Source organism: Pseudonaja textilis, chromosome 14 (genome assembly GCF_049901715.1).
Source record: "Pseudonaja textilis isolate UNSWEBS1 chromosome 14, rPseTex1.2, whole genome shotgun sequence".
Classification (NCBI taxonomy): Eukaryota; Metazoa; Chordata; class Lepidosauria; order Squamata; family Elapidae; genus Pseudonaja; species Pseudonaja textilis.
Genome location: NC_142003.1, coordinates 3,152,528 through 3,164,924, shown reverse-complemented (window position 1 = coordinate 3,164,924; position 12,397 = coordinate 3,152,528). Strand labels below are relative to the sequence as shown.

General features: G+C 43.0%; 1 protein-coding gene across 2 annotated transcripts in view; it reads right to left on the bottom strand.

Moving 5' to 3' along the window:
- The window catches only part of SDK1 (sidekick cell adhesion molecule 1), a 367,483-nt gene that overhangs the window by 67,940 nt on the left and 287,146 nt on the right, over window positions 1-12,397 (bottom strand). For both annotated transcript variants that reach the window (XM_087912912.1, XM_087912913.1), the window contains exons 27-29: window positions 11,622-11,811; window positions 7,745-7,843; window positions 33-227 (exon numbers count right to left, since the gene is read on the bottom strand). In XM_087912912.1, the coding sequence (XP_087769038.1) occupies window positions 33-227; window positions 7,745-7,843; window positions 11,622-11,811 (484 nt within the window). The remainder of the gene's footprint in view (window positions 1-32; window positions 228-7,744; window positions 7,844-11,621; window positions 11,812-12,397) is intronic.

Here is a 12,397-nt window from a genome sequence, read left to right as displayed (position 1 = left end):
GGGTCTCTCTTTAAGTTTTATTCCTAACTTACCTCTCTTTTCCGTCGTGATCACAGTCGCTTCCAAGGGCTCACCCCAACCCTGGCGGGTTTTGGCAGAAGCTCGGAAAATATAGGCGGATTCAGGGATGAGATCTGTAGCTGCAAACTGTTGGACTGAAGAGCCGACTTCCACCGTGGTGAACTTATTGGGGTTGCTGGATGCCAGACGGTAAGCAATCTGGTAGCCTGAATTCCGAGGGAGATAAAAGAATGAACTCACCCTTATGAAGTATGCATTCTACATCAAAACAATAGCATTTATTTTTGCTGTGGAGTTAGCTCATCCGGTTCTTTTAAGGGAGGGAAAAATGTCAAGACAATTAGCCTCATCCTAATTCCCTATTTAGCTTAAAGGGAAACAATTGAATTGGCTTCTTTTTTAGGATAGGTCAGCTGACTTGGTAATGCTTTTCCCCCCCTTATGTAAGTCTGATTCAGTCCATTATCTGGGAAATCACTGGAAAGCCACCTCTGGGTGATAATCTTCCACAAAATCTCTGAAATGTTTCGCACTTCATTCTTTAGAATGAGCTACTAGAGCCATTTCACCTTCCTGGAGCATATGGATGTGCTCTGCAAACATGGCGCAGTACATGCCACAGAGATGATGCATCTCTGCATCTATGCAGATGATTTTGACAAAGCGTGGCTAACGGGAATTGCATCTGCTCCAGATCACCTGCTTCTTCATCCAAATTTGTTGAGTCCTCCGTCGTGCCGCCTTGAATCTCAGGCTCCCAGTTTGGAGGTCTTAAGGAGGCCCTGGGATTCAAGAAGGTGCAGTGCACGTCCTAACGGATTGGACCCACCGCCTCTGTTTCCACCAGTCTTGATTTAGAGTCACTTTGCCCTGATGGCCAGATCAAGAACTCTTCTTAAAGGAAGATAATCAATAGGAAAAAATGAAACAGGGGTGCCCAGCAACCCTGCATAATTCTGATTCACCTAGTACTATCCCATCATTTCTCCTATCCATACAAAATGAATAGAATAGAACAGAATAGAATTAGAATAGAATAGAATAGAATAGAATAGAATAGAATAGAATAGAATAGAATAGAATAGAACAGGAATTGGAATTGGAACTGGAATAGGAATTGGAATTGGAATAGGAATAGAATAGAATAGAATAAAGCAGAACAGAACAGAACAGAACAGAACAGAATAGAATATAATTCTTTCTTGGCCAAGTGTCATTGGACACACAAGGGATTCGTCTTGGTGCAAATGCTCTCAGTGTACATAAAAGAAAAGACATATTCGTCAAGAATCAAAAGGTACAACACTTAATGATAGTCATAAGGTACAATAAGCAATCAATCATACTAGGAAAGAGTCAATATAAATTGTAGGGTTACAAAGGCGAGAAAGTTACAGCCATACATTCACAAGTGGGAGGGGATGGGCGATAAGGAGCGATGAGAAGATTAATAGTAATAGTAGTGCAGACTTTGTCAATAGTTGGACAGTGTTGAGGGAATTAGTTGTTTAGCAGAGTGACGGCATTCGGGAAAAAACTTTCCTTGTGTCTAGTTGTTCTGGTGTGCAGTGCTCTATAGCGATGAAGTTGTAACTTCCATAACACTGAGTCTGGAAGGAATAAGGGGGCTCCTGAAGTCCAGACATTTGGAAAATGTTTTAAGTGGCATGAACTTGGGGTGATGAGATGGAGCAGATGCTAGCTAGCTTATCTATTTAAAAAACATTTATACCATCTCAATCAGAATAACAGAAGGAGCTTGGAAGTCTTATAGTCCAACCCCTCCTCCAGCAGGAGGTCCGACCTCATTTCGGACAAATGTCTGACCAGTCTCTTATTAAAAACCTCCAGTGATGGCAAACCTACAACTTCTAGTGGCAAGCCATTCCACAGGTTAATTATTCACTTCCATTTCCCCCACCCCTTCCACTAGAAAATGAAGATAAGTCTTCCAACAAGTGCTGCTCTTAGTGATTCCAAAAACTGTTGTAAAAAAATAAACATTGTTCTTTCTGCCCGATGATGGTTAGACACATAATAGGAAGAGCGATTTGCAAAGGCCACCGTTTTATTACACGGTGCTTCCATACTCCGTTTACTCCTTTCCTGCAAGCTTGCCTGCTAATTGTACTAATTATAACCTGCATTTCACAGTTCCTTCTTCTTTCAGCGTTCAGAAATTTATTGAAAAATTTCTATGCACCAACACATTCTGAGCAGGGAGATATTTTCCGTTTGACTGATGTGAATTCTCTGCCATCCTGTTGCGTGCGGCTTTTGTGTCAGCTATTTGGGGGTTTTACGCTTTTGTTTTTAAATTTGCTGCAATTCCAATTGCTTTCCTTTCTAATTATTGTGCATTGTCTGGCTTTTAATTGTTGTAATGTTCTTTTAATTCTATAGGCTCATTCCCAAGTCCCAAGGAAAGCAAAAGAAAGATAAACATAATAAATCTAATCCAAATGTTTGTCAGGTTTTTGCTCTTTTGCTTTCATTCTTTTTGTAAAAAGAAACATTTCCTGGCTCTTTTTACAAAAAAAAAAAAATGCTTTCAGAGACTAATTGTCATAGCATGCAGGAAAATTTTGATAGGGATGAAACAGATCATTAAGAAAAAATTCCGTTTCATTGATGCTTTGCTAGAACAATTTTCCTTAAAAAGTAGAGAAATGATCTGAAATAAGAGCAACTTTTTATCTCTGCTTCAGTTTGGATGTTCTCCAGATCTCCACTCAGTATATCATTATATATTATAATATACTATAAAGGGAGAATGGAAGCAAGGCAGAAGGACCATGGATGGAACCTAGCAGAAGAATGTCTACGGACGTTCATCCTCGTCATGGTTGTCCCAAAGGTGCTTTTTCAATAGGCAACTGGACTTTCTTGGTTTTCTTTAAAGATGTTTCTCTTCTCATCCAAGAAGCTTCTTCAGCTCTGACTGGATGGGGGAGGATGGAAGGATTTATATTCCTTGCAGATAGCTGGTTGTTTGCATCCTTTTAAAGAGTCATTGAGGCCACTGGGAGGTTTATCTGCAGTAGTTCCAAGAAGGATCCCCTCACCCATTTGCGCTACTCAGGTGACACAGGTAAGTGATGGGGGGGCATTAGTGGGGGCCACGAGTATTTTTTTTTCAAGGCCGGCCCCGTAAATTGTGCATCGAAGCACGCAGCTCCATCAGGGTGGCAGAGGTGCTGTAAGTCAGAACTAGAACTGTGAGCTGCAAGATAATCGCTCGTCTATGGGCATGCATGGATGATAAAATAAAATATAATAAAATCAAAGGCTCGGCAAAGACTGGGAAAAAAGATACATCGAAAGTTGGGATATGCTTTTCGTGGGATCGCAACACCAGATGCGTTCCGAAATCATAATCCCAGCTCTGTGTTTAAGCTTCGGCTGATGCACTTAGTGACATACAAGTTGTCGCAAATAATGTGACAATTCTGGCTTAAGCGGACATCCATTAAAATGATCATGCTCTGCTCTTCGGTTTAAGCGCCGGGCTTACACAAATGCAAATGCATTTGATGAACAAGAAGCGGGCGACAATCCCTCTGTGAGTGGATCAACCTATTAGATACTTTCTCATCAATATTATTTGTGTAACTCGAAGCTACGTATTTGCATAAGAAACTTATGGTTAGCTTAAGGAAGAGCGCCAAAAGTCCTCTCAAATCTGTGAAACACTAATAGGAGTATTAGCAGCCAGGTGGTGCTGTCAGATATTTGCATTAAACAAGTTTAATCTTCAGAGATCATTAACTAGGAAGCCTTTGTAAGGGAACTTCAGGGAGGAAAAAGAGAAAACCAAGTGGTAATATCTTTAGCTTTATCCTTTCAAAATGCTACACCGCCTGCCAGAGGTTGCACACACCGTGAATCCTTGATAAGGCAGACCCGAGGAAGTAGACTTTGCCTGAAGTCTACCATGAGTTGTCCTTCCCAATCGAACTGTTCTTGGTACAGAGTCCCAAAACGTTCCTTGGAGAAAGAGGAAGGAAAGGGGCCAGCTAAAGAGGCCTGGAGATTTCATTGGAAAAATGATAGGTAGCCCTTGGTTTACAAAAGTTCATTTAGTGACTGTTCAGCGTTAACAACGGCACTGAAAAAAAGGGACTTAGGGATGTTTCCCACACTTACAACCACTGCGGCATCTCCATGGTGACATGATCAAATGGCAACTGACTTAGATTTATGACGATAGCAGTGTCCAGGGATCATGTGACACAGAGGTGGTATTCAGCCGGTTCCAATCAGTTCTGGAGAACTGGGAGCTAAGTAGTTCAGAGAACCAGCAAATCCCACCTCCGACTGGCCCCGCCAACCCCATCTCTTCTCTGCCTCCCATTGAGTCCCAGCTGATCGGCTGGGTCTTCTTTGGTTGCCCTGCACAGGAGAATGGAGCTGGAAAGCAGGTTAGTGGGATGCCCACCAAGCCATGCCACACCCACCAAGCCACGTCCACAGGACCGGTAGTAAAAAAAATTGAATACCACCACTGCCCACCCCCCTCTATTCTCTGCCTCCCATTGAGTCCCAGCTGATTGGTTGGGTCTTCTTTGGTTGCCCTGCACAGGAGAACGGAGCTGGAAAGCAGGTTAGTGGGGTGGGGAGGGAATGGGGATTTTGAAGTAACTGCCACGCCCACCAACACCATGCCCACCAAGCCACGCCCACAGAACTGGTACTAAAAGTTTTTGAATCCTACCATTGATGTGATCCCATCAAGTCAATGGGGGAAGCCAGATTCACCCAACAACCATGTAAGGTGGCAAGAAAAATCGTAGAATGTGGGGAAACTCACTCAATAAATGTCTCAGAAACAGAAAATGTTGGGCTCAGTTTTGGTTGTAAAGTTGAGGACTAATCTATACAGGACTGGTTTCCAATTGGATAGATTTGTCAGGGAGGTGATAATCTGATTTCTTCAAAGTTGAAGTTTAGTAGGAAACCATGTAAAAATTGTAAAATCTGTAATTCAGCGAGAAATGTTTGGAAAATGTTCGTCCCAGATTTTCTTTCTGAAAACTATTTTTTTATTCATTAATATCAGGCCGCTAATGCAGAAGGTACTTCATCTAAACACAAAGGAAGTTAGCAGATTAGGTTGACTCAGACTTCAACTCCTAATCTCTTGTCTTTTTGCTCCAAAAAAGAAACACCATGGAATAGCTTTTAAACTTTGGGTCATTTGCTGAAAAGCAAAATGGCAGGATTTTACTTTTTGTTTTGTTTTTTCAAATCATAGAAATATAACAGAAAAGAAGGTTGTTTTATTATTGAAGATTTTAAAATAACAGATATAAGAATTCACTGGCTCCCATTAAGATTCCGTTTGGCTCTAGAAATATAGTTGGGGGAAAAAAAAATAGCCAATTTCAAAGCCGGAAAAATAACCAAAATAGCCCTTGTCAATTCTACATTGTTTTTCTTCTTTTAAGTCGATCTGAGCTTGGGGCCGCTGAAAAGAAATTGTCAGAGAAAATCTGCCATTGAAGATGTCTCCAAATTGGTCAAAGACCATAGTTTAAGAAATCAGCCTTCAAAAGGCATTTGGGCTGCAGTGTTTTCCTTGGAAAAAAACTCTGGGATATGCAACTTCCACGAGGCCAGGGGATGTGCCGGTGAACTCAAACAAAGAAAATCAATAGAGGTAAATGGAAAGTGTTCAAGGAGAAATGAATGAATGCCCCAGGGCTGCAGGAGCAAGGCAGCAATAAATGCAAAAGGCATTTTAAAGGCTATTAAGACATGAAGAATAGAAAGCTGGAATAAAACAGGAGTCAAAACATCGCTAAACATATAAAGAACATCATAAGGAAAAAAAAATAAAATAAAAATCATACATCGGGGTATTTTCAGAGTTGACTGGAGACAGGCAATCACAGTGCCAACCTCTTTTAAATGGAAGGTTAATTGAGCTGCCCTCCAAGGGAAAATGATTCAGAAAGAGATTCAGAAATATTTATACAGGAATGGAGAGTTGTCCCAGTTCCCATTGATTCAGAGGGTCAATTCAAGGGGGCTTTTCAAAAGGCAACTGGACTTCCTTCCTTCCTTCCTTTTTCTTTTTCTCCTTGAAACGTTTAGCTTCTCATCCAAGAAGCTTCTTCGGTTCCCTTTTGAAAAGCATCTTTGGATTCGAGACAACCTATAACCTGGATGGTTGAGTATATCCCCATAGCTATTCGGATATCAACTTCCAACATTCCAAAAAACCTTTCTCTTCTGATTTTGTTAGCTTCCCGAGTAACCTTTTTCTCTTTCCAAAGAACTGATCCAACCAGAAGCAAGCTACATTCAGCAGAGGTAGCTTCTGGCCTGCTTTTTTCCTCCACCCCAAGGCAGTTAATGGGGCATGTCAGGAGCCTTCCCCCCACCCCCAAAAGAAGCTGGTGCCCTCCAAATGGGCTGGACTTGATTTCCCGTAATTCCTAAACAAACGTTCAATGGTTATATTGCTATGTATGCTCCGCCAGTTTATTGTTTGTTGCTTAAAGCAATAGTTCCCCATTAATTTTCCAGAGTTGTTTGGGTCTGGCTTCTCTATGTCCACCTGATTCTTGTCCCTCTTTAGACGAGTCCTTTGGCACAATCTGTGGTTTACAATTAGCATCCAGGGGTGCGCTACAAGCTGTCTTCAAACAAAAGCAGGATCCGCTGGCACACCACTGCTTTCCGAGCCAAATAAATGGCCACGGTTTAATGTGTCTATTAAATGTTAGGTCACTCTAAGTCACTTCTTCCCTCAAAGCAAACAAGCAGGAGCAAGGACAGGTTTTGCGCTCAGAATACTAATGCTGGTTTTATACTCATCGTCACCTTCCAAAGCTCTTCAGACATAGCAGGACCAAGTTTGAGCAAGGAGACGAGCATTAATGATGGAGGAGGAGGAGGAGGAGGTCTGAATAAGGAGACAAGCATTAATGGAAGAGGAGGAGGAGAAGGAGAAAGAAAAGGAGGAAGAGGAAACAGAAGAGCAGGAGGAGGAGGTCTGAGTAAGGAGACAAACAATGGGAGAGGAGGAGGAGGAGGAGGAGGAGGAGAAGGAGGAGGAAGAGGAAAAAGAAGGGGAAGAGGGAGAGGAGAAGGAGACAAGCATTAATGGAAGAGGAGGGGAAGGAGAAATAATGATGGTGGATGTGGAGAAGGCATAAAGAGAGGATATGAAAAACAGAATGCAAAAATCAGTGTCTATTAAGGGCCTCCAAGTCACATTCTTTAAAACCAGGGTTTAAATTTAACCCAAACATTTTTCTCCCCTGGGACTTACTGCGCTTGCACACTCACTGCTAAAATGCTCAGTCACGCTTTAATACCAACTACTGGCATCTTCAACGTATAGAAAGGCTTTACAATCTTTCTCAAGTCACCACTTCAAGATTTGGAAGTGTTACGACTGTAAACTTGGGTTCCTGCATGGGTCAACTTCATCCTTCAAATGAAGAACTGCAACACGTTGTAGATAAACGGATTATCAAGATGTGAGGAACGCCAAGCAGAACCAACCAAAGGAATGAGAACGAGAAATTATTTTGTTTCCAAAATCAACCTTTTGTGCAAACAGTGTAAAATATTGGGAATGGTGCCTTTTTGGCATTTTTGTGCTAACCAGAAACATGAAAAGATGCCGTTGTGCCTTTGGGTTTCTTTGACCTTAAGCCCATCTTGACAAGGTAGTTTCTGTTCTAACTCTGTCCATTTCTTTTTCACTTACCGAGAATAATTCCATTTGGTTCTTCGGGAGGTTGCCACATAATCTGCACTGATGTCAGCCTCACTTCAGGAAATACCAGTCTCACTGGTGGACCAGGGACTGCAAGAAACCCAAAAAAATACCGTCACGATTGCGAGCTGCTGAATTGTTCAAAGATATGCAGCTCTTGGCTCTTGATATAAACATCCTGCTTGCAGAAGGTCCTAGACCCAAGGGCTAGCATTCTAGAAAAAGGGTCCAGTGGGAGAGCCCAGAAGAAGCAAACTGTTCTGGAGTCACTTTTTCCTTCTTGGGAAGGAAGTCTCAATCTCTAGTCTGTGAAGCTTCGTTCATGATGACTGAGCGAGAGGAGCTAAGAATCTGAACTTCTAGAGGTAAATCGTAACGGCACAGAACCCACTGCAATGTGAAAAGTATGCTATTTGGGGAGTTAGTCTAGCTTGAAGCCCCTCAGCTAATGCATATCTGGAGTTTGCCACAAAGAAATATATTTGCAGTGGGTTCTTTGACAAATGAAGATTGACCTCAGGAGGTATCAACAGGCGAGAACCTCTGATGATGCTTAATGGTTGGGCCTCATTCTACAGACAGGAAAGGTGCTGGCACCATATATCACAGCCATACTCAACTTCACGCCCTCTGGATGTTTGAAACTACAACTCCGAACGAGGAGACACATTGGCCGGGCAGATGGAAGCCATGGGAGCTGTAGTCCAAAGGCATCTACTGGGCGCCAATTAGGTTAAGGGGGAATATATAACGTCCTATGTAGATGCTGAATCATCTCAAGAGGGAGAGGTTAATTTCTACCTTCATCCGTTTCATGAATATTCACCCGGCACATTGCTAGCTTCCCAACTGAATTATCTTCTAATTGCATGTGCTCATCACTAGTGCCTTGATCCTTGTGAGCAACAAAGGGGCGGGTGGGGGAAAGCGGGTGAACGAGAACAGAGATGACAAATTACCTACACCAAGGTCACCAGGGGGACAGTGATAATTTGCAAACCTGGAGGCACCTTAAGCCCAAATCCCACCTCTCTTCTTACCTAGGATGTTTTTTTAATTAAACCGACTAGGGAAGAATCAAGGAAGCTTATGTTAGGAGTTTGAGAAAAGAAGAGCAAATAGCACCATTTGTCACCCAGGGCAACAGGAAGGATAAAGAAGTCAGATTCTGGCTAGGGTAAGCCAGACTGTGCGTGCACATTTAATGGTCCATCTCGTCGGTATTTTGTGCAACGGCATCCAAGGAGCTACTGATAGCAGATTACGCCAATAATCCTGGGAAGTGCTGAGTCCCATCAAAAAAACTCCTAGGACGAGGAGCAGCAACTTTGGGTATGGGGCGAAGGATTTGTCTTCATATGATGTAATTGGACCCTTGTTTAGAAAAATAAGGAGATCCAGGACAAAGAGTCCACTGGGGGCTATGGTTTTCTGTGGAGGCTTGGTGCTTGCTGAGATGGGTTGTTCTCTTACAGATGTTTTATGAACCAACTAGATAACCTCATCATTGCTTAGAAGGAAGAGGGGGTTGTTATATAGTTGGGTCATGAAATATCTGCAAGAAAACCACCAAGCTCAAACAACACCAAGGACCCATAGTCCTCCTCCTCCTCCTCCTCCTCTCTGCAAACCCCTCTCCCTTCTGGCACTGATGATGTTAGTTGGGTCATGAAACATCTGCAAGAAAACCACCAAGCTCAGAGAGCACCAAGGACTCCACAGTTCAACTCTGAGCTACAAATATTCTCGTCTATTAATATAGTTTTCTGCTGAGTTCAATCAAATTAATTCAACACCGTTAATGCAAAATGGCTTCCTGTGGATACAATATTTGGCTGGATGCAACTTGGATTGCGGGCTCGTTTCTTCTCCCCTAACCGAGAAGGATAGAAATCTCCCTTTGTTTATTTTGTTTGTGCTTCAGTTCTATTATGGGATGTCAGTCACTGTGAGCCGTTCTGAGCAACTTCTTTAGGGAAAAAGCTGTAACGGAGAGAGCGAAAAACAGCATGGGGTGGATGAAGGTTAACTTCAAGTCTCCCCCGTCGTCAGAAAGTCACCGGGGGCAACGTATTTCTCACAGTCAGACTTCAGAGCTCTGACCAATTGATCATTCAGGGCGCTTCTAAGGATTAGATGAACAAAGCACCGGGCACCCTCAAAAGCATAATCCAAATGCATTTCTGGAAGTGTTTATTATCCTAAGCGTGCATTTTAATGACTTTATTTTTTAATAAGATGAGCTTTCTGAATTGCAAAGTTCAGAACCTCCCAAGTTCTTTCAGAACCTGGAACTGTGCAATGCTGGTAGTGATTTATAGGCAGCTCAGACTGTTGAAGTCTCTCCACCTGTGCCTGTGCTCTTCTTCCATTAACTAGGACTTAGCTAATACCTTTTCTCAGAATCTAAGGCTAAGAAAGTTGGAAAACTATTTCCATAAAGAAAAAAAAAAAACCTTAAGAGACAAGCTATAGGAATATGCCAGCAGCTCTAACTCTCCAGCTAACGAATCTTTCAACCAGGAACTGCATTAAGCTCCACTTTTTTTTTGAGATGTCAAATTCTAAAAAATGAATTTTCATCCTCAGGAAACATATTTGCGACTAACACTAAACGTTGATATCTTTTTTTTTTATAATGGAAAGGTCACGTTGTTATTCTTTTGTCAAAGGCGGCTCATTTGTGGTATATGAACCTGCATTACATTCTCATTCAATTATCACGTCCAGTTATACCAGAGGTTTTTGGGGTTTGGTTTTTTTTTTTTATCAGTAGGATTGAATTTCGGTAAGAGTTCGTAATTGGACTGTAAAAGTTTCCTTTAGGGCTTGGAACTGGCTGTAAAATACCAGGCTTTTAGAGTGAAGTGGCCTTTTTGTCCAATATTTTTAAAAGAAGGTGACGATGTGGGGAACAGATGCTCGGTTGAAAGTTAAATGAGCATTACCTATTGATACGAGGAGGGGGGAAAAAAGGCTTTTAAAGATTAAAACTACAATCAACACAGAACATAGAATGCTAGGGCTGGAAGGGACCTTGGAGGTCTTCTAGTCCAACCCTCTTTTCCAGGCAGGAGCCTTACACCATCCCAGACAAATGGTTGTCCAATCTATTTGCGCTATCAAGATGAGATGCTCCCTGTTCTGACCCAGGGTTCGTCAAACTTAATGAAACACAAACTTATTGTAAAAACAAAACCTACTTTAATGCAACGCTGGGGAATTACTTGCATTCTCAGCCAGAGCTAATTATAAACAGTTCCCCCCAGGTAAGAGCACGCCTTTCAGTGCTGTAGAATGCTGCCCCAAAACAGAAGTCCGTTTAATTATAACATAAACCAACTAAAGTCCCAGAAAAAAAAACAACCAGAGATCACGGAGCTTCCAGAAGGACTCAGACACTATTGAACTACTTTGCTTCCTGCAAAGTGTTCGTCATTGAGGTCTGACTTTTATCCCTTATGGGAGGGGCAGTCACCTCCCACCTTACTCCCGAGTCGCCCCTTCTGCTTCAGCTGCTCTCGCCTTATGGAAGCTCTGCACACATGCGTACTGGGAACAGGCTCCCTGGCATCCTCTGCTTCGCTGCTGCCAGACTCCGAAGGCTCCAAGGCAGCACCTCACTCTCAGATGGTCCTGGCCCCATCTCTGCCTTGGATGCAGGACCCTCGTCCAAGTCCTCTCCAGACCCCTTGCCTGGTCCCCTTTCTCCCTCACTGTCCGACTCTGCTGCTGTCTCCACCGGCTGCCGGAGAACCACAACACTACCGACTCATTCTCCTTAAGTGTGCACACGGTGAATGGAGATCATTTGTAGAAGCTGGGAAGTCCCAGGTGAACACACCCTGATGCACAAGCACACACTCACCATCGTCCTTTGTTCGCTCGGTGACTGGCGGATTGCTGGGAAGTCCGTCTCCAATACGGGTGAAGGCCAGCACCTGAATCTCATACACCACGTACTTCTGCAGGCCAGCTAGCAGGACCGAAAGGGTGTGATTCCCTCGGACCACCTGGCTGCTTGGCTGACTTTGCACATCCCTGGCCTTGTACAAAATCTGCAGAGGAAAACAAAAAGGGTTTGATCAAAGGTCTGAGGAAAGGAACGAAATTCTTCCCCAGGGAGCAACGACGTCCTTCCTAATAAGAGGAGTACAACCACATGAGCTGTTTTGACTTAACCAAGGCTACATAGTATGTACGAAGATGACGACAGAAGTTTGGGATATCTTTAGAGCAATGTTTCTTAACCTGGTCAACTTTAAGATGGGTGGACTTCAACTCTCAGAATTCCCCACTCAGCCATGCTTGAAGTTGCTACAGTTGAGAGTGGATTCTTCAGAAAAATGGAGGACAATATTTGGGTTTAGATGCCTATATCAGGGCTCCGGCAGTTATCCCCATTTAAATAACGAGTCTCGAGCCGAACTTCCAAAACGTAAAGAAGATTTATTCAGAGTAAACCTACCGGCATTGCCTGGGCGTAGCCGACCCTGAGCCACATCATTCACTGTCACCCTTGACCCTGGTTTCCCCCACCCCACCCCCTGGGTGTATCATAATTCATATTCTCCAACGGGACACATCCCTAGCCAAGAGTCATCAATCATGCTCTCCAGTTAGAATTTTGCATGGCAGAAACTT